The following is a 26,352-nucleotide window of genomic DNA, read 5'->3' on the forward strand; positions in this document are numbered from 1 at the left end:
ATTTAACATTTATTTATGATATATCCTTGTCAATTTGATTATTTTATTATTTTTCATAATTTTTTACATGTTGAGCAAATGTTGATTGAACTTTATTTTTGAGATACTTTTTAATTATTGAAATGTAAAATTCACCATAAGAGACTCGCAGAGCTGTTTTAGAAACGTTTAATGCATTTTAACGGCTGTGGCTATTATTTCGCATATCAGTGTATAAATTCTGTGGTAAGTAAAAGGGGGTATACAAAACGGGGTAAATATTAATACTATTTACATCCGTTTTCTGCATATGCTAGTAAATAATAAAACTATCTTTATTGAGTTTTTATTTTTATTCATATAAAAATACATGCAACTAAATATGTTTTCAGGTGTTGAACAAATTTGACTATTTTTTCACGGCTGTCTTCACAATAGAACTGGTGCTAAAATTGATTTCATACGGATTTGTTCTTCATGACGGAGCTTTCTGTAGATCTGCGTTTAATTTATTAGATCTACTTGTCGTTTGTGTTTCACTTATATCAATTTTCTTCAAGTAAGTATTTTAATATATCTATACCCTAGTTTTACTGCAACTATTATTCAAGTTATTATTTACTTCAAAGTGATTGTTAAACGATCGTATTTTTTTGCATGAAAAGGTGCGAGTTTATATAGATTCTGTATATACATACATATGTATGTGTGCGAAAATACTTAACACGCCCTGTAGGAAGTGTGGGGTCATGTGTTGACATGTCGCCACTTTGTCTACTAATATGGTGACAAAGTCAACACTTTGTCACCAGGTTGTCAACTATTGATACCTTTACCTTAATAAGAAGAAGCATTGTGTATATTGACAGATGATAGCCCAACGAAGCATCTTTTTTTAATTTTCTTAATTGTTTGGCGTAAAATAATTTTTGCGGTTGGTGAAAAAAGTGTTTTTGTAAAAATCAATAAAATATCGTGAAAACTTAAAGCATATAATTTCAATAACAAGTATGAGCAAAAGAAAATATAAAAGACATGTGAAAAATAAACAATTCTATAGCAAAGTACGAATTCTGAGGCGACTAACAACATTTGTGGTGAAATTTCGACAATTAGACATTATGTGGAACCTTTAGAGAAGATTGTGGAGCCTGATGTATATATTGTCCCGTCTCGCTGGAAATGCTGAATGCAACTAAACATAATAATGAATTACAATGTTGAAGAATTATTTGGCAAAAATCGATTGTGAGATTTTTCCAATGTTATACAGCTGTAATAGGCAAGGAAAAATTTAAGGACCTATTTTTTATTTATGTTTATACATGTTTATTCTTTTCAATTCCTAGATGTTATATCAACATTCAGCGAATCGCCTGATAAAACGTTAAGTGCAACAGAAGAAGAACTATTTTAAGCAGACAAGTCATTGGTGCGACTTGGCCAAGAAAATAAAACGAAAACGTTTTTTATTATTTATATGATAAAATGTTTAAGCAGCCTTGAATTCATTGTCTTTATTTATTAATTTTTACTTATGTGGAATCTTTGGCTTAGCCATTTAAAAAGATAAAAATACTGTAATACGCAATTTGTACATTTTTAGCATTTTCAATATTATTTGTTTTATTCTTTAATGAAATATAGTATTTAAACAAATGTGTAGCTTCATCTCCTTATTAAACGTACTATATAGCTGTTTTATCTATGAAAAGTTCCAAATAAGCTAAAAAATTTAGTATTGAAAATCTGGTACTATTGACTCACTACCTCCAATGTCTATACTGACTTACTACCTCCAATGTCTATACTGACTCACTACCTCCAATGTCAACACATGGTTCCTCAGGAACTACTGACTTACTATTGACATACTAGTTCCATTGTCAGTACTGACTTTCGAATGACACGTTCATACAAAATGTCTATAGGAAATTACATTAGTTGTCTACAGTTTGTCAGTAGTACTGTTGACAATGTCAGTAGTAAGTCAGTATAGATTCACTATTGACATTTCCTACAGGGCGGTTAGTCTGGCATTGGGCCCTTTTAAAGGTTAACGCGATTCAAATTAATATTACAATAGAAAACCAATAAAGCGTAAATATTTCAAGGAATTGCCCTTCAGGTAACCATTCCCATGGTTATAATTTAAATAAACTGCACCTCTGCGCACAAACAACCAAGGCACAGTGGTCCCACTTGTGTGGAAAAGAGAGCCAAAAATAGTTTTGCAATACAACATTTTACCTTGTAATTCAATTCATGTATTATAAATTTAAATTCATATTCGTGTAAAGATAAAAGTTATAATTCATGGTTCTCATATGGAGAGAACACGATCCTGGTAGATCTAAAGAGTGTTAGTTATATTATTTTACAGTCCGTACACAATAATACCGAAAAAAGGTGTTTTGAGCTATTGGGAACCCATTCCGCGCTTTGAGCTGTTGGGAGCTCATTTCGTACGTAAACTTTGTCACGAATTATTCGGGAATAAACGTCTACCTGCAGGACTACATAGAATAGAAGCTGCTTTGTTAAAATTATTGTCAGCTGAAATGAAGTTGGAGAAATACGACGTGAGTTTGGGAGAAACTCCTTTTGTGTTATAGCATTGATTCTGGTATGAAATCTTAGAGTTATATCGATTTTGTTTGACGGATCTGCGACAGAAATGAGTGTCTCAAATTTTCTACGCATTTTCTAGGGATATGCAGCTCATGTAAAGTCGAGTAAACATCTTACATAGTGTTCAGCATCCTTGGTTTCAATTTTGCCCACGGCAGTTGGCAGCAGTGACATTTTTATTGGTTGAATCTCTGGCCTGTGACGTTGTTTTCGTCCTATTACGAACTTCAGCTAAGGCCTGTCTGTACCTGGTGTGAGAATGTAAAGATAATGGTGCTTTTCGCCGCAGTTCCCGCAACCAGTTGTAGTGAAACATGACACTTGATAATACGAGTGGGCCAAACAGTTGTAATAGTATCCAAACCGTTTTACTATTCCAAGTTTCTCGATGGAATTGACATAACGAAAACAATGTTTTAGTCCTTGGTTACCTCTGCATAAGCGACAAGAAAATTTGTATGTAGAAATAGTAGTATTGTGTTTCCTCTTAGAAGGCATTTCCTGTAAGTAAGTATGGTTTAGTAATGGGACAATTATGAAAAAAGTAAAGAAATTTAAGGATGGAGACGAATATGTATAACATTTTTTTTGTGGGCCTTCGAACTTAATTCGTATTTACTGAAACCACGGAAAAAATCTATTCTTATTTCCATGTATTCAATTTAACTGTACATTTCGAAAAAAATGAGACAATTTAGCGCATGCGATAATTCTAAGTTATCTTTAGTAAACTTTCAAAAATATGGTAAGTTGAAAATCATATGTTTTCAACGAGGAATATTCCAGCAATACAACATTGTTGACTAAAAAAAATCCGAACTTAGCCCTAAAGAATTTGAACAATTCGTTCCTTTTCTGTCAAGGCTGTCCAAGGAGAAAGATCAGATACACAATTGAATAAATATATAATAGTGCTGACTTCAATTGCAGAATTCAATATCACATCACCTTGGCTTTCGATTGTGTGCATGTATTTTCAACCTGTGAAGAGTTAAATTTGATGGTATAAATAATCTGGTTTTCCGATTGTCTTGTAAAATCATCCACAAGCACAACAACTCAGCACACAATCCTTGTCAAACATTTAATTATTCAGCATTTCACATGGAAAGAGGCCCATACTTGCAAATCGTCTATTAATCTGCATTTGGTGGGCATGGAAGATCTAAACAAAAATTTATCATTGGTGGGGTTTTTGATTAGGATATCTATTACATTATTTTAAATAGTCTGGCTTAATCCTATTGTCGTTGTTTTAATATTTTAAAACAACGAATTTATTAGTGGAGAATTATTGGCATTGTTCGCCACGGGGTAACGCATGGAAGACTAGTTTTGATCCTAGCCACAGGATCTCATCAGTTCCATTGTTTCATCTTTGTGGATATTCTCCGCCGAAGTTATTTTTCAATAACTTCTTTAACAAAAAACTTTTTATGCCCAAACATCAATAAGCTCGAATCATACAATGGGATTAAGCCAGACTATTTTGAAACAAGTAAGAACGGCTTTAAGTTCGGCCGGGCCGAACTTGTTATACCCTCCACCAGAAGTGGTATTAAAGTAAAATGGAACAATCGTTTCGTTTATGAAAAAGACTTAATACCAAATTTCAGCAATTTCGGTAAAACAGTATCGCTAACCTTCAAAATACCGAAAACCGGGAGGTACCGTTCTATGGGGGCTATATGGAGGCGTGGACCTTTACCGACAAATTTCTGGGGGAAAGTTTCGTTGCACCAACGAAGAATAAATACCGAATTTCAGCCATTTCGGAGTAATATTGAGACCACAACCTTCAAAATACCGAAAATCGGGAGGTACCGTTCTATGGGGGCTACATGAAGGCGTGGACCCATACCAACAAAATTCTGGGGGAAAGTTTTAGTAGAAGGGTATAAGTACAACTGAAACGGAAGTTGATAATCAAAAAACGATTAAAACGTCACATAAATTAAAATTAATGGGGGGCGGAGACCCTTTTAGTAAATTAAACAACAACAATATAGACATTTTACTGATAAAAAAAAAACATTATGGTTAATGACTAATTAAAAATGTAGTGTGACGATACTTTTCGTTAAAAGGTCAATAGGTTCCATTAGTGTATGACTAATTAGATGAAGTGTGACGATCATTTTCGTTAAAAGGTCAATAGGTTCCATTAGTGAAGGTCATTAATGTTCACTTTCTTCTAATTAGGGTAAAAGGTTAGTTAGTGGTCATCATATCAGTTTGTCTTAATGCAACGTGAAGGTCATTAATGTGCACTTTCTTCTAATTAGGGTAAAAGGTTAGTTAGTGATCATCATGATCCTTTTAGTTGGCAGAAATCTAATTGAAATATAAAAAGGTCAGTTAAGTAATTAGGTAGCAACAACAGTGAAAGTGGTCATCGAAAAGGTGTGTGTTTGCAAGGAGCTAAGCAATAAAAGTTGATTTTGTAAAACTGTGGGTTGGTGGAAAAGTGTGTTTACAAGGTGTTAAGTAATTAGGTAGCAATAAAAGATAATAATATAAACAATGAAAATGTTTTGTGGTTGCTGCTGTAAACAAGTCAAGGAAATAGAAAAGGTCAGTTAAGTAATTAGTTATCAATAAAAGTTAATTTTTTAAAACAGTGAAAATGGTCATCGGGAATGTGTGTATGTTTTGAACTACGTAAATGTTGTTGTAAAGATACACGTTTCCGCAGCGTGATATGATTTTGGGAATATTAGTTAGAATACATATTATGTGTACAATTACAAATTTCCTTTGAAGTAAAGTTAAGAAAAGGTTATGAGTTAGAAATTTAATTTCCTTTTCCGTATAATTATAATGATTGTTTAAATAGATCCATACATACATACATGGATACATTAAGTGCATTCTGATAGTATTTATTATTAAATATTAATGTATGCATTGAAGAGAATGTTAGATAGGATTTTTAAACATTTTGAAGATATTAAGGATATTTAAAACCTAGAATCAGGTTGAAATCCAAGTCAGTTTAATTTTAGACATGAGTCGTGCATTAGAAAACAAATATGAGTGGAGCGATGGTGACAGTGAATCACAAACTATATTTTTAAAATATTTTGAAGAAGCTATTAAAAATATAGAAGAGAAAAAGTCTCAGGAAAATGAAAAACAGGAAACCATATCATCTCAACACATAGAAAACGAATGGACGAAGATGTCTGGAGAACCTGGAAATAATGGAATGCAAGTACAGGAGCCGATTAATAGTCGATGAAAGCAAATAGTGGAATGTGATCTGGATGAGGACGATTTAGAGTTCCTACGCCCAGCAACACTGATGGAACCAAGCTGGTCACTATCAGAATTTATGGAGGAAGATGAAGAAGAATACGATATTGGAACACAAATGTTTGTGTTATCTAGCGAAGAAGGACAACAATCGAGAGGATTCTCCCCTGATGTAGGTTTCCCATACTCCCAAAACGCTCAACCCTTAAATGATAGTTGGTTAGACCAAGGATTGACAGAAGAAGAACAGCCGCAAATCAACAATATTATTCAACACATAGAAAATAATCAAATATTAGAAAATATTAATAGTTTAAGAAAAATTATTGTTTATGTAAAAAGAAATTATAATATTTTAAAGCACCAAGCACAAAGTTTACCTAATAGTAATATATTTATTAATTTTCTAGATTTATGTGATAATATGAAATAAATAAATATTATATGACAAGATGAACCTTTCTTTTATTTTTCCTCCTCCTAGTGTGAAAGAGACAACTTATACTAATATCGTAATATGCAATAAATAAAGCATATGAAATTTAAAACAAAAAACAACAAAATATTTTATTATCTTCTCCTTAGAGTGATAGAGACACGATATACATTATATTGATAGAATGAGAAAGGAAATATTATCTCATAATATTTGAGAATGGTAAATGAAATATCACAGTATAATTTCAAAAGTCTACAAGCATGGATTTGGTCAAATCTTTCAACGGTTTAAACTTCAAACAAACACTTAGTATGAAAGATATGGAGAAGAATAAAGAGTATGCAATTAAGGGAGCATATAAGACTCAAACTAAGTATGGAAAGAAGATTGTATTGAAGTTGGATGACTCGATCTTATATCTACCAGCTAGATTCCTTTCTTTGGGTGAAGAAGCCATAACACGATTGAATGAAGGAGGATTTTCAATCACTAAGAAACCTTTACATGACTGTGCTGAAATCAGTTCATATAAGTTAGAATTGAGACAAATATTACCAACAGAATTCTTTTATTCTACATACGGTGTATAATATATTTAACAATAAAATAAAACAAATAATTTTTAAAATAGAACAATGGTTTTTTATTTATATTTTTAAAAAAGTAATAGGATTATGTTTATAAATATTTAAAAATATTTTAATAACATTAATAGGAAATAAATTATACATATTATTAAATACATTCCTTATTCAATAAAAACTCTAGGCATAAATGGCCACAATTAAATGTATTAAATTGTTGTTTTCGTGTATAATTATAAACTACATCAGTTCCTAAGTAACGCAATATTTCCAATGGTGGCTGTAGATTACCAAAACTATCAAAGTATTCTTTATTCTTTTTATTTTTATAATATGCTACCCAAAGGGTGCCTGAACCATTATAAGAGTCAAGATTGATAATACCAGATTCGATGGTATGAGGTTTGTTTGGGAGTTTATCTCTCATATAAACACCTCTAAAATTCGAAATATATTTTTCTCCAAACTCCTTAATATCAATATCAGTTAGAGGTCTATTAGGTAGCTGGTTTATAAGTTTTTTGTCCTCGATTTCTTTTTTAGTATTATACCCATTCCTTTTTTAAAAGGTTTTAAGTAAAGTCCATTTCCAATAGCAATATTCTCCATAGACTTATTATGACGAATATTTTCATCGAGTTGTTTCTTCGCGTTATTTGCTGAGTTAACTGCCTTTGTGATAGAAGATCCACCTGTAGCTAATGCACCTACAGCACTAAGTGCTGTTAATATCGGGATTATTGGTAGAAAGCCACCGATTTTTGGTACTCGTATAAATCTGGGGATAACTACATGTGATTTTTTTCCCCTTGAATGTTTCTTCTATTACTTTTTGAGCAATTTTGATGGCAGTATTAATATTTTGTGGTTTCTTCCTCTTTAAGATAGATGTTGCATTTTTCACTGCCGAAGAAAATATTTTTTTCTGCAATCACTAGTGTTGGAGACACCCATACCTAATTTCGATTTTACCTTCATAGTATTGGTGACCAAATAAGCATTAATTTTTTCACCCCAGGTGCTATCTTTTGCTTTAACACGCTCCCAAGCCCTCTCAGCTAATTCCCGATCTGCTTTATTTCGCATGAAGTTCAAATGGAAGTGAGTCTATCAATTTATTTAATAATCCTCTTCCTTGGATGATTCGTTTGATATTAAGTTTATGTTTATAATAAACAATCATTTTATATGTTTACGAAAGATCTAAATAAAATTAAAAGAGAATGCTATATATATATATATATATATATATATATATATATATATATATATATATATATAAGTTTTATGAGTAAGTCATGTAATACACAGTCTATAAAATGCGTTTGGTGAAACAAGATACAAATATTGAAGTGCGAAACTTTGATGTAGATCAACGTAGTAGTGATACCCCAAAACATAGTTCATTGCTACCTAATTCTATTCGAGCTATAAAAGTAGGTCCATCAAATTGAGGAAAAACAAATATAATGATAAGTTTAATTGAGAGTCCTAATGGATTAAAATTTAAGAATATATATCTTTACTCGAAGTCCCTCCATCAACCGAAATATAAATATTTGGAAGAACTCATTGAACCTATAAAAGGGATGGGGTTTCATACATTTTGCGAAAATACCGAAGTCATACAACCAAACGATGCAGAGGAATATTCTATTATGATATTTGATGATGTTGCCTGTGAAAAAACAAAACAATATCCGTGCATACTTTTGTATGGGTAGGCATAAAAATATTGACTCCTTCTATTTATGTCAAACATATACACGAATTCCTAAACATCTTGTAAGAGATAATGCAAACTTCATAATCGTTTTTAAACAGGACAATGTTAATATGAAACATATTTTCAATGAGCATGTTGGTGGTGATATGTCATTCAATAAATTTATTGAAATATGTCGAGAATGTTGAAAGGAGAAATATGGATTTTTGGTTATAAGTAAAGATTATAGTATTGAAAATGGTCGTTATAGAAAAGGATTTGATGTCTTCATTCACATTTAGTAGTCATTAATACTTCGATTTAAACACATCAATATAACCGCAACAAATTGAAGAATCCTTGAACCGCTTAAGTGACTGTTATATTCAAACAGCTTAATACTGACCTATTATAAAACATAAAACCGATCTATTCAACGTGAACCGCCCTATATAAACAGCTTAGAACCGATCTATTCAACGTAAACCCCCTTGTTCGAACAGCTTCAAACCGATCTTTTCAACGTATACCGTCTTATTCGAAAAGCTGAAACCGATCAGATTAAAAATGGAGGAGAATGTATTAAAAGATCTTATTAAATCAAGGAGCATTTTAAAAAGAAAATTTCAATCGATTAAGGAAGGAGAAGATGAAATTGGAAGGCAGTTACAATACACATTTAAACCTATAGTAAAACCATTAAATGAAGTGGTTAAATTATCACATTTAAACTTACATGAGACCAAAAATTCCCTAAACGCAATTAAAAAAGAAAATATTATTAAATCTGAAAACGAAATCAAACATGAGAAGGAATTGGATATTATAAATAAATATGACAACGATTCTAATGATGAAACGTTTTATTCTGATGAAGAGGGAGGAGAAGTATCAGAGTATGCGAAGGGAGCTGTACCTTCATAATTCATGGATAAATAAAAATGCTGTATTATAAGTAAAGAAGAAAAAAATAATATTTAATAAATATAATATAAAACAAAAGAAAAACGTATTTTCATTCATAAACGAACATTCATAATGTCAATAACCTTAGCTCTAACCGGAAAGTCTTCCGTTTTAACAGCAAATTATTTCCCACCCATTCAATTAAAAGAGGACTATGAGTGTGCCTTAATTGATTTTCATTCGTATAACTCCATACCGAATGTAGATTATGTTAATAATTTGTCTCATATCGGAGGACAAATAATAGAAATTCCGATTGGTTCATACGAACTTGAGGATATTTCTGAATATATTAAATTTGCATATCACAATCAAAACAACGCTAAAACAATAGAGGTCGTTGCTAATAATAATACTCTTCAACTGGAAATATTTTCTTCATACGACTCAGTTGATTTTAATCAAGAACGATCAATATGTTCACTTTTTGGATTTATAGGTGGTGTCTTAACACCCGGTAGGAGACATTGCTCACAACTCCCGGTCAATATTCTTAAAGTAAGCGCAATACAGATTCAATGTAATATAACTACAGGAGCCTATATGAATAATACACCAGTACATACATTACATGAATTCGGAGTAAATGTTTCTTCAGGATATAAAATGGATGAGATACCTAGTAACTTGATTTATTTGCCTGTGAATGTGAAAGAAATAAGTTCACTCAAAATTTGGATTACTGATCAAGAACAGCGTCTAATCAATTTTCGAGGTGAAGAAATTACTCTGCGTATACATTTGAAACCTATAGCGAAATGATAGTATATAATAAATATATGAAAAAACAGAGAGATTATATGTTCTACCGAGTGAGAGCTATATTTATATTGAGGGGTCAGTAACATCATCAGGAGGAGATGTAACTGCTAATGCACGCTTATGTAATAACTGTGTAGCATACTTATTTGATGAAATACGATATGAGTTAAATGGTATAGAAATTTTTCATTGTGCTTGATGTTCCTAAATAACGTGTACGATCAATTTCTACACCATTTAACTCATATCGTATTTTATCAAATAAGTATGCTACACAGTTATTACGTAAGCGTGCATTAGCAGTTACATCTCCTCCCGATGATGTTACTGACCCCTCAATATAAATATAGCTCTCACTCGGTTGAACATATAAGTCTTGATCTTGTATTGTAATCCTTATTTCATCATTATTTTTAAATGAATGAATATAAGGAACATAGATGTGATAATCTTTTTTTTTATAATGTTATCATCTGAATATGGTGCATCTTCAACATTCAATATTTCAGACATTTTCTTTTAATTGTAGTTTAATTGATTTTAAAAACTGTTTATTTTTTTCCGTAAGCGGTCGTGTTTTAGGTTTGATAGCTTTTATCTGTTTTTTCATATATTTATTATATACTATCATTTCGCTATAGGTTTCAAATGTAGACGCAGAGTAATTTCTTCGCCTCGAAAATTGATTAGACGCTGTTCTTGATCAGTAATCTAAATTTTGAGTGAACTTATTTCTTTCACATTCACAGGCAAATAAATCAAGTTACTAGGTATCTCATCCATTTTATATCCTGGAGAAACATTTACTCCGAATTCATGTAATGTATGTACTGGTGTATTATTCATATAGGCTCCTGTAGTTATATTACATTGAATCTGTATTGCGCTTACTTTAAGAATATTGACCGGGAGTTGTGAGCAATGTGTCTTACCGGGTGTTAAGACACCACCTATAAATCCAAAAAGTGAACATATTGATCGTTCTTGATTAAAATCAACTGAGTCGTGTGAAGAAAATATTTCCAGTTGAAGAGTATTATTATTAGCAACGACCTCTATTGTTTTAGCGTTGTTTTGATTGTGATATGCAAATTTAATATATTCAGAAATATCCTCAAGTTCGTATGAACCAATCGGAATTTCTATTATTTGTCCTCCGATATGAAACAAATTATTATCATAATCTACATTCGGTATGGAGTTATACGAATGAAAATAAATTAAGGCACACTCATAGTCCTCTTTTAATTGAATGGGTGGGAAATAATTTGCTGTTAAAACGGAAGACTTTCCGGTTAGAGCTAAGGTTATTGACTTATAATACATCATTTTTATTTATCCATGAATTATGAAGGTTTGAAAACCCCAGCCATTTAACGTACACCTTATCACATTTTGTTTTCACAATTTTTTCAACCAGATATATATTTGGGAAACGTGTACGTTTAATTTCTTCTTTATAGAATCCAACTTTAATGGGTTTACCCTCATAATCCTCCAAAATATAAGTAACTGGGTTTGTTGTTTGAATAGATTTGATACTAAATATTTCAGTGCTGTAGTTTGGTGTATACCCCTTCTCAAATATATTTTTATACTTGCTAATTCGAACATGGTCACCGACGCGATACTTCGACACACCGCCTGGGTGGGTTTTAATATGTTTGAAAACTGTATTCAACAACATCTGCTCATTTTTCTTACTCACTTCAATAGGTTGCATGTTTATGGTTCGATGTTTAGTTCTATTATATTCATCAATCAATTTTCTATATATATCAATCCAGTGATATGTACCGTTATAAGAAAATTCTTTGAACAATTTTGATTTTAAGGTTCTGTTAAATCGTTCCACAATTGACGCTTTCTTCGCACTATATGTTGAGTAGTGATTTATTGAATACTTTTGTGTTAGTCTTTTAAAATCTTTATTAAAAAATTCTTTCCCATCGTCTGTTTTCAAGTGTTCAGGTATACGACCAGCATCCAAAATTTTTGAAAATGCTATGCAGACATCATTGGCACTTTTTGTTTTAATTGCTTCAGCCCAGGCATACTTAGAGAATGTGTCAATAACTGTCAATAAGTACTTATATCCTTTGTTTATGGTTGAATAATTCCCCATTTCTACTAAATCGGCTTGCCATAAATCATCAATACCCTTCGTTATAACTTTTCGACGAGGAAAATTTTTTCTCGCCTGAGAATGGAGTTCATTTACTATGATTCGTTTCTCCATCTATTCTTTATGAAGAACTTTACCAAGAATGATATTATGTGTTACTGACATTAAAGATCTAACACTTTTTACGTCTCTAATAGTTCGGATTTCTGTTTTTAATCGATTTAATTCATTTCGTAGTTTTTGTATTTCAGATGATAGACCTCTTCTTAATATTTCTTGAGAGTGTAGAATTTTGTTTTGTAGGTAAGCTTTGTTGATAGCGTCGTTATCTTCAGACGGTGGTGCCAAGTTTTTAATTTTCTTATGTTGGATAACGAGGTTATAATGCTGGTCAATACCAATTCCAAAAAATTTCGAAACATTTTTTCTAAAATTATTAGAGTTAGAGTAGTGACCGAATTTATCAACTCTCATTTCATAATTGATACTACTTGTTCAATGTCAGTGTATTATATTAGCTTCTATTAATTCCTCGATTATTGACATTATTTCATTGTCTTGATTTGTATGTCCAGCATTCTTAGATGCAACTAATAGAGTTAAGCGCTCAACTAGTTCATTAGGATCGTCCCAATATATATAGTTTGGTTTTTTCAAATTAACCTTCATTAGACATTCACCTGTGTGAATCGATTGAAACATTTTTTTAATTATTTGAGTATACTTGGGACCTCTGTTTCCTCTTATTTGTCCAGTAGGATCATGATTTCTTCTGTGTACACACGTATTTTCTAATATTTTCTTATATATATCCAACTCAAATTGATCAAAACCACTGGGGTTTTTATGAAATAGAAGATTATATAGACCTTTTGATAGAGCCCATGTTTGATTTCCTATTTTTACTTTATCATCAACAAAATATAGTTTACTATTACCGAATTTCCAATCACCATATTCATCTCTATGAGGACCATATATAGTATCAAATGTTTTATTTTCAAATAATGGTACCAGACTTTCAGCTCCCTTCGCATACTCTGATACTTCTCCTCCCTCTTCATCATATTTATTTATAATATCCAATTCCTTCTCATGTTTGATTTCGTTTTCAGATTTAATAATATTTTCTTTTTTAATTGCGTTTAGGGAATTTTTGGTCTCATGTAAGTTTAAATGTGATAATTTAACCACTTCATTTAATGGTTTTACTATAGGTTTAAATGTGTATTGTAACCGCCTTCCAATTTCATCTTCTCCTTCCTTAATCGATTGGAATTTTCTTTTTAAAATGCTCCTTGATTTAATAAGATATTTTAATACATTCTCCTCCATTTTTAATCTGATCGGTTTCAGCTTTTCGAATAAGACGGTATACGTTGAATAGATCGGTTTTAAGCTGTTCGAACAAGGGGGTTTACGTTGAATAGATCGGTTTTAAGCTGTTTATATAAGGCGGTTCACGTTGAATAGATCGGTTTTATGTTTTATAATAGGTCAGTATTAAGCTGTTTGAATATAACAGTCACTTAAGCGGTTCAAGGATTCTTCAATTTGTTGCGGTTATATTGATGTGTTTAAATCGAAGTATTAATGACTACTAAATGTGAATGAAGACATCAAATCCTTTTCTATAACGACCATTTTCAATACTATCATCTTTACTTATAACCAAAAATCCTTATTTCTCCTTCCAACATTCTCGACATATTTCAATAAATTTATTGAATGACATATCACCACCAACATGCTCATTGATAATATGTTTCATATTAACATTGTCCTGTTTAAAAACGATTATGAAGTTTGCATTATCCCTTACAAGATGTTTAGGAATTCGTGTATATGTTTGACATAAATAGAAGGAGTCAATATTTCTATGCCTACCCAGACAAAAGTATGCACGGATATTGTTTTGTTTTTCACAGGCAACATCATCAAATATCATTATAGAATATTCCTCTGCATCGTTTGGTTGTATGACTTCGGTATTTTCGGAAAATGTATGAAACCCGATCCCTTTTATAGGTTCAATGAGTTCTTCCAAATATTTATATTTCGGTTGATGGATGGACTTCGAGTAAAGATATATATTCTTAAATTTTAGTTCATTAGGACTCTCAATTAAACTTATCATTATATTTGTTTTTCCACAATTTGATGGACCTACTATTATAGCTCGAATAGAATTAGGTAGTAATGAACTATGTTTTGGGATATCACTACTACGTTGATCTACATCAAAGTTTCGCACTTCAATATTTGTATCTTGTTTCACCAAACGCATTTTATAGACTGTGTATTACATGACTTACTCATAAAACTTATATATATCATTCTCTTTTAATTGTATTTATATCTTTCATAAACATATAAAATGGTTGTTTTTTATAAACATAAACTTAATATCAAACGAATCATCCAAGGAAAAAGATTATTAAATAAATTGATAGACTCACTTCCATTTGAACTTCATGCACCTAGATATCAATTTTGCGGTCCCGGTACAAAGTTGGAAAACAGACTGCAAAGAGGTTATAAAGGAATAAATGGTTTAGAATCTGCTTGTAGACTCCACGACATTGAATACTCAAAAACTAAGGATATAAATATACGAAATAAAGCAGATCGGGAATTAGCTGAGAGGGCTTGGGAGCGTGTTAAAGCTAAAGATAGCACCTGGGGTGAAAAAATTAATGCTTATTTGGTCACCAATACTATGAAGGTAAAATCGAAATTAGGTATGGGTGTCTCCAACACTAGTGATTGCAGAAAAAAAAAATATTTTCTTCGCAGTGAAAAATGCAACATCTGTCTTAAAGAAGAAGAAACCACAAGATATTAATACTGCCATCAAAATTGCTCAAAAAGTAATAGGAGAAATATTCAAGGGGAAAAAATCACATGTAGTTATCCCCAGAGCTATACGAGTACCAAAAATCGGTGGCTTTCAACCAATAATCCCGATATTAACAGCACTTAGTGCTGTAGGTGCATTAGCTACAGGTGGATCTTCTATCGCAAAGGCAGTTAACTCAGCAAATAACGCGAAGAAACAACTCGAGGAAAATATTCGTCATAATAAGTCTATGGAGAATATTGCTATTGGAAATGGACTTTACTTAAAACATTTTAAAAAAGGAATGGGTATAATACTAAAAAAGAAATCGTGGACAAAAAACTTATAAACCAGCTACCTAATAGACCTCTAACTGATATTGATATTAAAGAGTTTGGAGAAAAATATATTTTGAATTTTAGAGGTGTTTATATGAGAGATAAACTCCCAAACAAACCTCATACCATCGAATCTGGTATTATCAATCTTGACTCTTATAATGGTTCAGGCACCCATTGGGTAGCATATTATAAAAATAAAAAGAATAAAGAATACTTTGATAGTTTTGGTAATCTACAGCCACCATTGGAAATATTGCGTTACTTAGGAACTGATGTAGTTTATAATTATACACGAAAACAACAATTTAATACATTTAATTGTGGCCATTTATGCCTAGATTTTTTATTGAATAAGGAATGTATTTAATAATATGTATAATTTATTTCCTATTAATGTTATTAAAATATTTATAAACATAATCCTATTATTTTTTTAAAAATATAAATAAAAAACCATTGTTCTATTTTAAAAATTATTTGTTTTATTTTATTGTTAAATATATTATACACCGTATGTAGAATAAAAGAATTCTGTTGGTAATATTTGTCTCAATTCTAACTTATATGAACTGATTTCAGCACCGTCATGTAAAGGTTTCTTAGTGATTGAAAATCCTCCTTCATTCAATCGTGTTATGGCTTCTTCACCCAAAGAAAGGAATCTAGCTGGTAGATATAAGATCGAGTCATCCAACTTCAATACAATCTTCTTTCCATACTTAGTTTGAGTCTTATATGCTCCCTTAATTGCATACTCTTTATTCTTCTCCATATCTTTCATACTAAGTGTTTGTTTGAAGATTAAATCGTTGAAAGATTTGACCAAATCCATGCTTGTAGACTTTTGAAATTATACTGTGATATTTCATTTACCATTCTCAACTATTTATATTATGAGATAATATTTCCTTTCTCATTCTATCAATAAAATGTATATCGTGTCTCTATCACTCTAAGGAGAAGATAATAAAATATTTTGTTGTTTTTTGTTTTAAATTGCATATGCTTTATTTATTTCATATTACGATATTAGTATAAGTTGTCTCTTTCACACTAGGAGGAGGAAAACTAAAAGAAAGGTTAATCTTGTCATATAATATTTATTTATTTCATATTATCAAATAAATCTAGAAAATTAATAAATATATTACTATTAGGTAAACTTTGTGCTTGGTGCTTTAAAATATTATAATTTCTTTTTACATAAACAATAATTTTTCTTAAACTATCAATATTTTCTAATATTTGATTATTTTCTATGTGTTGAATAATATTGTTGATTTGCGGCTGTTCTTCTTCTGTCAATCCTTGGTTTAACCAACTATCATTTAAGGTTTGAGCGTTTTGGGAGTATGGGAAACCTACATCAGGGGAGAATCCTCTCGATTGTTGTCCTTCTTCGCTAGATAACACAAACATTTGTGTTCCAATATCGTATTCTTCTTCATCTTCCTCCATAAATTCCGATAGTGACCAGCTTGGTTCCATCAGTGTTGCTGGGCGTAGGAACTCTAAATCGTTCTAATCCAGATCACATTCCGCTATTTGCTTCCATCGACTATTAATCGGCTCCAGTACTTGCATTCCATTATTTCCAGGTTCTCCAGACATCTTCATCCATTCGTTTTCTATGTGTTGAGATGATATGGTTTCCTGTTTTTCATTTTCTTGAGACTTCTTCTCTTCTATATTTTTAATAGCTTCTTCAAAATATTTTGAAAATATAGTTTGTGATTCACTGTCACCATCGCTCCACTCATATTTGTTTTCTAATGCACGACTCATGTCTAAAATTAAACTGACTTGGATTTCAACCTGATTCTAGTTTTTAAATACCCTTAATATCTTCAAAATGTTTAAAAATCCTACCTAACATTCTCTTCAATGCATACATTAATATTTAATAATAAATACTATCAGAATGCACTTAATGTATCCATGTATGTATGTATGGATCTATTTAAACAATCATTATAATTATACGGAAAAGGAAATTAAATTTCTAACTCATAACCTTTTCTTAACTTTACTTCAAAGGAAATTTGTAATTGTACACATAATATTTATTCTAACTAATATTCCCAAAATCATATCTCGCTGCGGAAACGTGAATCTTTACAACAACATTTACGTAGTTCAAAACATACACACTTTCCCGATGACCATTTTCACTGTTTTAAAAAATTAACTTTTATTGATAACTAATTACTTAACTGACCTTTTCTATTTCCTTGACTTGTTTACAGCAGCAACCACAAAACATTTTCATTGTTTATATTATTATCTTTTATTGCTACCTAATTACTTAACACCTTGTAAACACACTTTTCCACCAACCCACAGTTTTACAAAATCAACTTTTATTGCTTAGCTCCTTGCAAACACACACCTTTTCGATGACCACTTTCACTGTTGTTGCTACCTAATTACTTAACTGGCCTTTTTATATTTCAATTAGATTTCTGCCAACTAAAAGGATCATGATGATCACTAACTAACATTTTACCCTAATTAGAATAAAGTGCACATTAATGACCTTCACGTTGCATTAAGACAAACTGATATGATGACCACTAACTAACCTTTTACCCTAATTAGAAGAAAGTGAACATTAGTGACCTTCACTAATGGAACCTATTGACCTTTTAACGAAAAGGATCGTCACACTTCATCTAATTAGTCATACACTAATGGAACCTATTGACCTTTTAACGAAAAGGATCGTCACACTACATTTTTAATTAGTCATTAACCATAATGCTTTTTTCTTATCAGTAAAATGTCCATATTGTTGTTTTTTTAATTTACTAAAAGGGTCTCCGCCCCCCATTAATTTTAATTTATGTGACGTTTTAATCGTTTTTTGATCATCAACTTCCGTTTCAGTTGTACTTATACCCTTCTACCAGTTTTATACCACCAACGAACACTTAATACCAAATTTCAGCTATTTCGGAATACCGAAAATCGGGTGGTACCGATCTATGGGGGCTATATCAAAACGTGGACAGATGTAGCCCATTTGCAATACCAAACATCCTAGGAGTAATAGAAACTTCAAAGCTCTATCTTAAAAATTTCGCGCTGTATCTTGATATCAACAGACGGACGGACGGGCAGACGGACATGGTTATATCGACTTTGAATTTTACCCTGATCAAGAATACATATACTTTATGGGTCTCCGATGAATATTTCGATGTGTTACAAACGGAATGACAAATTTAATTATACCCTCCTTATTATGGTGGAGGGTATAAAAATTGATTTTAATTATTTCAGTTAATTTGTCTTCATGGGGAGTGGGCTGAAGGGGAGAAGTTATGCCTGTAAAACTACATCAATCTGTATAATGGACTTTTTTAGAAATTTGGGCTATCATCATTTCTTTTGTGCACTGCAGTAAACCTGTATATATCAGCAAGCAACCATCATGTCGATGTCTCAATGGCTCATTAGTAGCATTTTGACAAGAGAAGCCAACAACTCCGTTAGTATAGGAAGTCTCTAAAAGTGAGAAAGAAGGGACACATGAATGTCGACAAAAATGCATCATTTAATGTATAACTTTAAAAAAACATATCCTCATCACATCAAGACATTTCCATGTCAAAAGCCAATATCTGCGACATAATTTTGAGTATAACATAGTGTTAAACAACTATAATATAACTATAATGTTTTGTTTTGAATCCATATGCAACAATCATTGAGAATTTTTGTTAACATCAGTATCATTCCAAGTGTTAAGTTGCGCACCAACAAACTCGACTGTAGCAGAACTGGCTCGATTGGACTTAACATTGAGGTGCGGTGTAGCAACAATGTTTCAATCCGTGAAGCAGCGAGTTGTCAATCATACAAACCGTGAAGTCAAGGATGAAAATAAAGAGATATAAAAACGCAAGTGTTTTAGTGTATTGTATATGTAAATTTTTATTAATAATAGGTAAGTGATGCGGCTGTCAAACCGTATCGACAGACTAGTTTTTGAAAACAATGTCAGCAATGCAACGAGGTATCTGGCAGCACCGATGCTTCCTGGAATTCTCTTACATCCGCCTGGGAGAGCAATTATTATTCTCAAATATTGAGTCACACCTGATTACTATAATGTTTTTGGTTCGAACTTAACCATTGACTCCCCATTGACAGGCTTTGCCGTTGAAATACCACTTCTAGAAACCGATATATTCACAAAGAATAAAACTTTGAGTTTGTCTCCACATGAGTTTTTCCCCATTCCCCATACGACTATCACCAAAATCAATAGGCTTTTCCTCTGTGGGGCCCCCATCAACCCCCAACAATTCGTGACTATCCGATCAAAATTCCAAGCTGTAGCGTGATTACAAAAAGTGGAAAAATTTACCAAAAATTCGACCTGTAGCGTAATTGCAACAAATAGAAGAATTGGATGCATTACCGACTATTGTGGTAATATTTTCTTCTTCTTCTATTGACAGGCTTTGCCGTTGAAATACCCCTTCTAGAAACCGATATATTCACAAAGAATAAAACTTTGAATTTGACTCCACATGAGTTTTTCCCCATTTCCCGTACGACTATCACCAAAATCTATAAGCTTTTTCTTCTGTGAGGCCCCCATCAACCTCCAAAATTTCGTGACTATCCGATCAAAATTCCAACCGGTGCACAGTGGTCGAAAGCACTGATCTAGCGGCGCAAAATTAATAACTTGCAAACGAATTGAGATACGTCACTGAAATTTGGTACAAACTCAGCTTGTACCTGTGGGTAATAATGGGCCAAATATGAACAATAACGGCTGATGTTTTGGTATAGCCCCCATGTAACCGTACCTCCCAATTTAAGGTATTTTGAATATCATGACCACATTTTTAAACCAACTTGGCTGTAATTTTGCATTCCGTGTTCTCACTGCGTATAAAATCTTCTAACAAAACATTTTCAACACGCATTTATGTTTCGATGTAGCCCCTTTTATGGTACCCCCGATTCGTTGAATTTTTACTTGTTATACCATATTTAATAACATATTTAGCTATAATATTGTATTATAGTGTCCCCGGGGGTAGAAATCCTCCTTGCAAACATTTCTGAAGAAAGGTCCATATTTTGATTTAGGTCCCATACAAATGCACAGCTAAATTTATATGAATTTCATGCAAAACCCTTTTTTAAAAGTGCAGCCATCAAAAGATTTGCAAATATTTGCAGCCCAAATGTGGTTATTCCGTATCCAGAGAGTCCAATTTCTTTCCCCAAAAAATAATCGAACCTAAGTTCGGCTAAGTTTACAAGATGCACTCTATGGAACAAGCGCGTACAACCCATAAAAATACAAAAAAAAATTAATTTTTTGAAAATTTATTGCTATATAACTAAGTACCTCCAGACCCCAAACTAATTTTTATAATTTAAATCTCACCCTCTGCTATTAATTGAATATAAATCTTGTCCAGTTTCATTACGAATACATTTAACATTTAAACAAATATAAAATTAGTTTTTTTGCAACAATTTTTTAAAATCTGATGCAACAAAAACTCTTGCAATTGATAGTGAATAACTGAGTGAATATTTACAACAACAAAAATTAAGAAACAAAATCTTTGTCTGCGAAGTGTCTGTAATCGATACAATGGAAAATATTTCGCAATTTTATAGTTCGATTTTTGACTTTTGCGCCGCTAGATCAGTGGTTTTGACCAGTGTGCGGTAGCGTGATTACAAAAAATGGAAAATTGGATATATTACTGACTTTTGCGATATCTCGGTTGTTTGCCCGCTTACGCCAGCATCAATATAAAAGAGATATTTTCTTCTTCCATTGGCGGGCTTTCCTTTTGGAATACTCCTATCAGAAGCGGAGATATTCGCATAAGAAAAAAAGGTTAACCTTTTCTCCAAATAAGTTTTTGCCCATTCCGACTCCTAAATATTATCCGAACATCACCAAACTTAATAGGTTTTTCCCCTGTGGGGCCCCCATCATCCCCTAAAATTTCGTGACGATCCGATCAATATTGCGACCTGTAGCGCGATTTTGAAAAAATTTAAAAATGGGATGTATTACCGACTATTGCTATATCTCCGTTATTTGGCCACCTACGCCAACCTCTTTTGCATTATTGAAAATGTGGGATATTCTACTTTCATAGTCAGGCCTTGCTTTTGGAGACTCCACAACCAAATCTGGGATATTGGTCATTATAACACAAATCGCAAAAATGAAAAGTTAGTTTGTATTAGCGACTATTGCGATATCTTCGTTGTTTGACCACCTACGACAACCTATATACATACATACATCGTTGTAAAGGTGATATTTTCTACTTTCATTAGCAGGTTTTGCTTTTGGTATACCCCTTATAGATGCGGGGATAGTCGCTTTGAAATTAAACGTTGACTTTTTCCCCAAATAACTTTTTTGCCCATTCCTGCTCCTGAATGTTATCCGACCATCACCAAAATATGGCTTCTTCCCCTCCGGGACCCTCATCGAAACCCAAAATTTGGTGACGATCCGATCAAAATTGCGACCTGTAGCGTGATTACAATGTTTAGATGGACAGACGGACGGACACACAAACCCAGATCGACTCAGCTCGTCGAGACATTCATTTTGGTATATATAAGCATGTGTCTACGACCATTATTTCGATGCGTTACAAACTTTTTGGCCAAAACCAGCTCATAATAACCTCCCCACATAGTGTTGTAGGGTATAAATAGCACTAGCATCTAAGACTATCGGGTAAAAGTTTATATCACTATTAGTTTTGCCGTGTACAGGTTTACCGAAAAACCCGAACCGAGGTTTACTGAAAAGGATTTAGTAAAATATGCCCGATAAAATAATGTTACTTTATTTTGCGAATAAATCTACTTCGATTTGTTAAAAATGAATCGTGGAGAGACACATTAGATACCTATCGTAATACACCTCAACGTGTTGTCAACTGAGTGGACTTGCCTTTTATTCCATTCAATCAAGGACATTATGTGTTCGAGTATCTTTAAGTTTTACGACCAATCGCGCGAGTGAAGAATTACCGACCGCACCGACTGCCAACGGAACCCACTTCCTTTTATTCGACGCGGTCAACAGAATGCTATTTGCCGTTATCCAAAAAGATATGAACGCGCGAATTAAAACCAACGTATTTAGATCAAATAATAATTTGCGTAACCTGCAAAGAAGACCGCCTAAGTATATCTCAAATTAGAGACGTACACCCACATCGAAGCGAAAACGTATTTGCCAAATTCATTAACCGAGTACCTGAAGTGGAGAGTAATGATGAGATACCAACTTAAATTTACTTTTCGACGTTTGCTTCAAATCCCGAGACCGTAGTAAGAATGGTTGGCAATTTTCGATACGTGCTCTAACGGTAAATGCGGGAATGGACGTGATTAATATGGGACCTAAAACAATCCAACCAAAAACGGTGTTTTGTAGCGAAAATAAGGCTTTCTACTGAATACCTTCCAACATTATTTGTTGATTTAGATCAGCCCCTATCAATTGTTTAAGTTGAGTAGCAAGATCTGACTTTAAGCGGATAGAAGACAGCCGTTGCAAAATTTGGGGAAAAAAACGACCTTTCAAACGTAAGAGAGTAAGTGTACCGAGATCAGATAGAAATTGAACAATTTTTCCTCGAAGTTGCAGAAACCGAATCAATTACCCCTGAAACTGTTGTAAAAGAGAAACGCGCAGGTAGTTTAAGCTGTTTTTGACGACTCTCCGAAATAAAGGAAACCTCCGAACCTGAATCTATGAGAGCACGCATTGGATGGGAATTCCCTGATGTAAGATATTGACCACTGCTGTACCGAGCAAAACAGTTCTACTTTGCGAAGTGTGAAGTACATGAGCATTCATGACCGTAGCATTTGAACCAGTAGAAGTCACACTAGGGTCTGAAAAAGCGTTACTATTCGAGAGCGGGTATTCTAGCGATAAAAGAGTTGTTCTATTATTACCTTCTGAGCGATCGAGGGGGTGTGATGAGTTCCTTTGCAAATACTGCACCGATTGTAATTCTTGCACTCTTTAATGTTCCCGTGACAAACAGTCCCAACAACACCTTTGAGTTTTAACTAATGAAAACTTTTTCCCTATCGACAGCTTTGTAAATTGAGGACAAGACCGCAGCGAACGATTTTCTTTAGGCCAACAGGGGCAATGTACGTTAGAATTCGATTTTCGACTAGAGAAGTGGAACCAGATCTTCTTTGGCCCGGCTTGTTGTTCGATTCGACACCCTTAATGTCGCGCAAACAATCTAGTGTCTGAACCCTTTCCATTAAAAGTACATTTAAAACTTCCCATGAAGATAAAACCGATTTATTTCTCATATTTTTTTCCCATAAAGTGATCGTTATCCGAGGCAGACGTTGAATACACATAAATACTAGAATCGGATCCTATTTGGAATCCGTTGGAATATCATAAACTGCCATAGCCGACAAGCAAGTGTTAATTCCCCGTTGAAGCGTTTTTAAATTTCCACTAGTTTCCCGATCTCTATATTGAAGGTAGAACAAAAGTTTAAGGTGGCTGTTTACAATTACCCACTTATTGTCGTAACTGTTATTTAACGCGGTCCAATCCAATGAGAAACTGTGCTGTGTTAATGGAAACTTGGTTACTATTTCCCTAGCTTCCACGGAAGTTTTCTATACTAGATGACAATGTTTTTCAAAACCACTTAACTGAGAGCTCTTTATGTAAACCGTAGTAAACAAATCCTGGCCACGATAGGAAATCTCCCTTGAATATATTTATATCACAAGGCGGAAGAGCAAGATAGTGAGCATTATCCGTATTGACCATTTCCGAGCGGTTATAATCAGAACCGATTTCTGAAGTAGGCGGCTCGTCCTGAGTTCCGATATCCTGTGAAGCTCTTGTCGAATTGGAAGCGTGATCGCCGGGAGTTTCAGTTAACGATACAATCGAACCATTAATCGTAGAACTGGCCGATGGTTTATGCAATTTGCGATACTTAGACAGTTTTCTATTCTTTGCGGAAAGACATCCTATATATGTCAGATGCGAAACTTCATATTTGTTGTCTACCGGTTAAATATCTCTCTTTCTGCGTTTGCCGTTGACGCAAAGTAATCAATACACTTATCAAAAGTTTGCCCATAAATTTTATACCCTCCACCAGAATATGGGGGTATGATTAAATTTGTCATTCCTTTTGTAACTCATCGAAAGATTCATCAGAGACACTATAATATATTATATTCCTGATCAGGGTAAAATTCTAAGTCGAAATAACCCGGTCCGTATGTTGAAATCAAGATACAGATCGCAATTTTTAAGATAGAGCTTCGTAATTTGGTACAGAAGTTTCTATTACTCCTAGAAACGGTCCACGTTTTGATATATTTGATATTTCATTGTCTTGATTTGTATGTCCAGCATTCTTAGATGCAACTAATAGAGTTAAGCGCTCAACTAGTTCATTAGGATCGTCCCAATATATATAGTTTGGTTTTTTCAAATTAACCTTCATTAGACATTCACCTGTGTGAATCGATTGAAACATTTTTTTAATTATTTGAGTATACTTGGGACCTCTGTTTCCTCTTATTTGTCCAGTAGGATCATGATTTCTTCTGTGTACACACGTATTTACTAATATTTTCTTATATATACCCAACTCAAATTGATCAAAACCACTGGGGTTTTTATGAAATAGAAGATTATATAGACCTTTTGATAGAGCCCATGTTTGATTTCCTATTTTTACTTTATCATCAACAAAATATAGTTTACTATTACCGAATTTCCAATCACCATATTCATCTCTATGAGGACCATATATAGTATCGAATGTTTTATTTTCAAATAATGGTACCAGACTTTCAGCTCCCTTCGCATACTCTGATACTTCTCCTCCCTCTTCATCATATTTATTTATAATATCCAATTCCTTCTCATGTTTGATTTCGTTTTCAGATTTAATAATATTTTCTTTTTTAATTGCGTTTAGGGAATTTTTGGTCTCATGTAAGTTTAAATGTGATAATTTAACCACTTCATTTAATGGTTTTACTATAGGTTTAAATGTGTATTGTAACCGCCTTCCAATTTCATCTTCTCCTTCCTTAATCGATTGGAATTTTCTTTTTAAAATGCTCCTTGATTTAATAAGATATTTTAATACATTCTCCTCCATTTTTAATCTGATCGGTTTCAGCTTTTCGAATAAGACGGTATACGTTGAATAGATCGGTTTTAAGCTGTTCGAACAAGGGGGTTTACGTTGAATAGATCGGTTTTAAGCTGTTTATATAAGGCGGTTCACGTTGAATAGATCGGTTTTATGTTTTATAATAGGTCAGTATTAAGCTGTTTGAATATAACAGTCACTTAAGCGGTTCAAGGATTCTTCAATTTGTTGCGGTTATATTGATGTGTTTAAATCGAAGTATTAATGACTACTAAATGTGAATGAAGACATCAAATCCTTTTCTATAACGACCATTTTCAATACTATCATCTTTACTTATAACCAAAAATCCTTATTTCTCCTTCCAACATTCTCGACATATTTCAATAAATTTATTGAATGACATATCACCACCAACATGCTCATTGATAATATGTTTCATATTAACATTGTCCTGTTTAAAAACGATTATGAAGTTTGCATTATCCCTTACAAGATGTTTAGGAATTCGTGTATATGTTTGACATAAATAGAAGGAGTCAATA

The 26,352-nt window shown here is 32.7% G+C and overlaps 1 protein-coding gene and 1 long non-coding RNA gene across 7 annotated transcripts in view; both read left to right on the forward strand.

The window, feature by feature from the left end:
* Ca-alpha1D (Ca[2+]-channel protein alpha[[1]] subunit D) overlaps window positions 1-26,352 on the forward strand; it is a 1,669,376-nt gene that overhangs the window by 783,604 nt on the left and 859,420 nt on the right. For all 6 annotated transcript variants that reach the window (XM_073958159.1, XM_073958162.1, XM_073958158.1 and 3 more), the window contains exon 14: window positions 372-538. In XM_073958159.1, coding sequence (XP_073814260.1) covers window positions 372-538 — 167 coding nt within the window. The remainder of the gene's footprint in view (window positions 1-371; window positions 539-26,352) is intronic.
* Window positions 708-1,638, forward strand: LOC141388133 (uncharacterized). The gene is made up of 2 exons (XR_012408734.1): window positions 708-1,261; window positions 1,329-1,638. It is a non-coding gene; the product is annotated as an uncharacterized lncRNA (long non-coding RNA).

This window comes from Musca autumnalis, unplaced genomic scaffold, assembly GCF_047663935.1.
Source record: "Musca autumnalis isolate F117 unplaced genomic scaffold, ASM4766393v1 scaffold_6, whole genome shotgun sequence".
In the NCBI taxonomy this organism is placed as follows: domain Eukaryota; kingdom Metazoa; phylum Arthropoda; class Insecta; order Diptera; family Muscidae; genus Musca; species Musca autumnalis.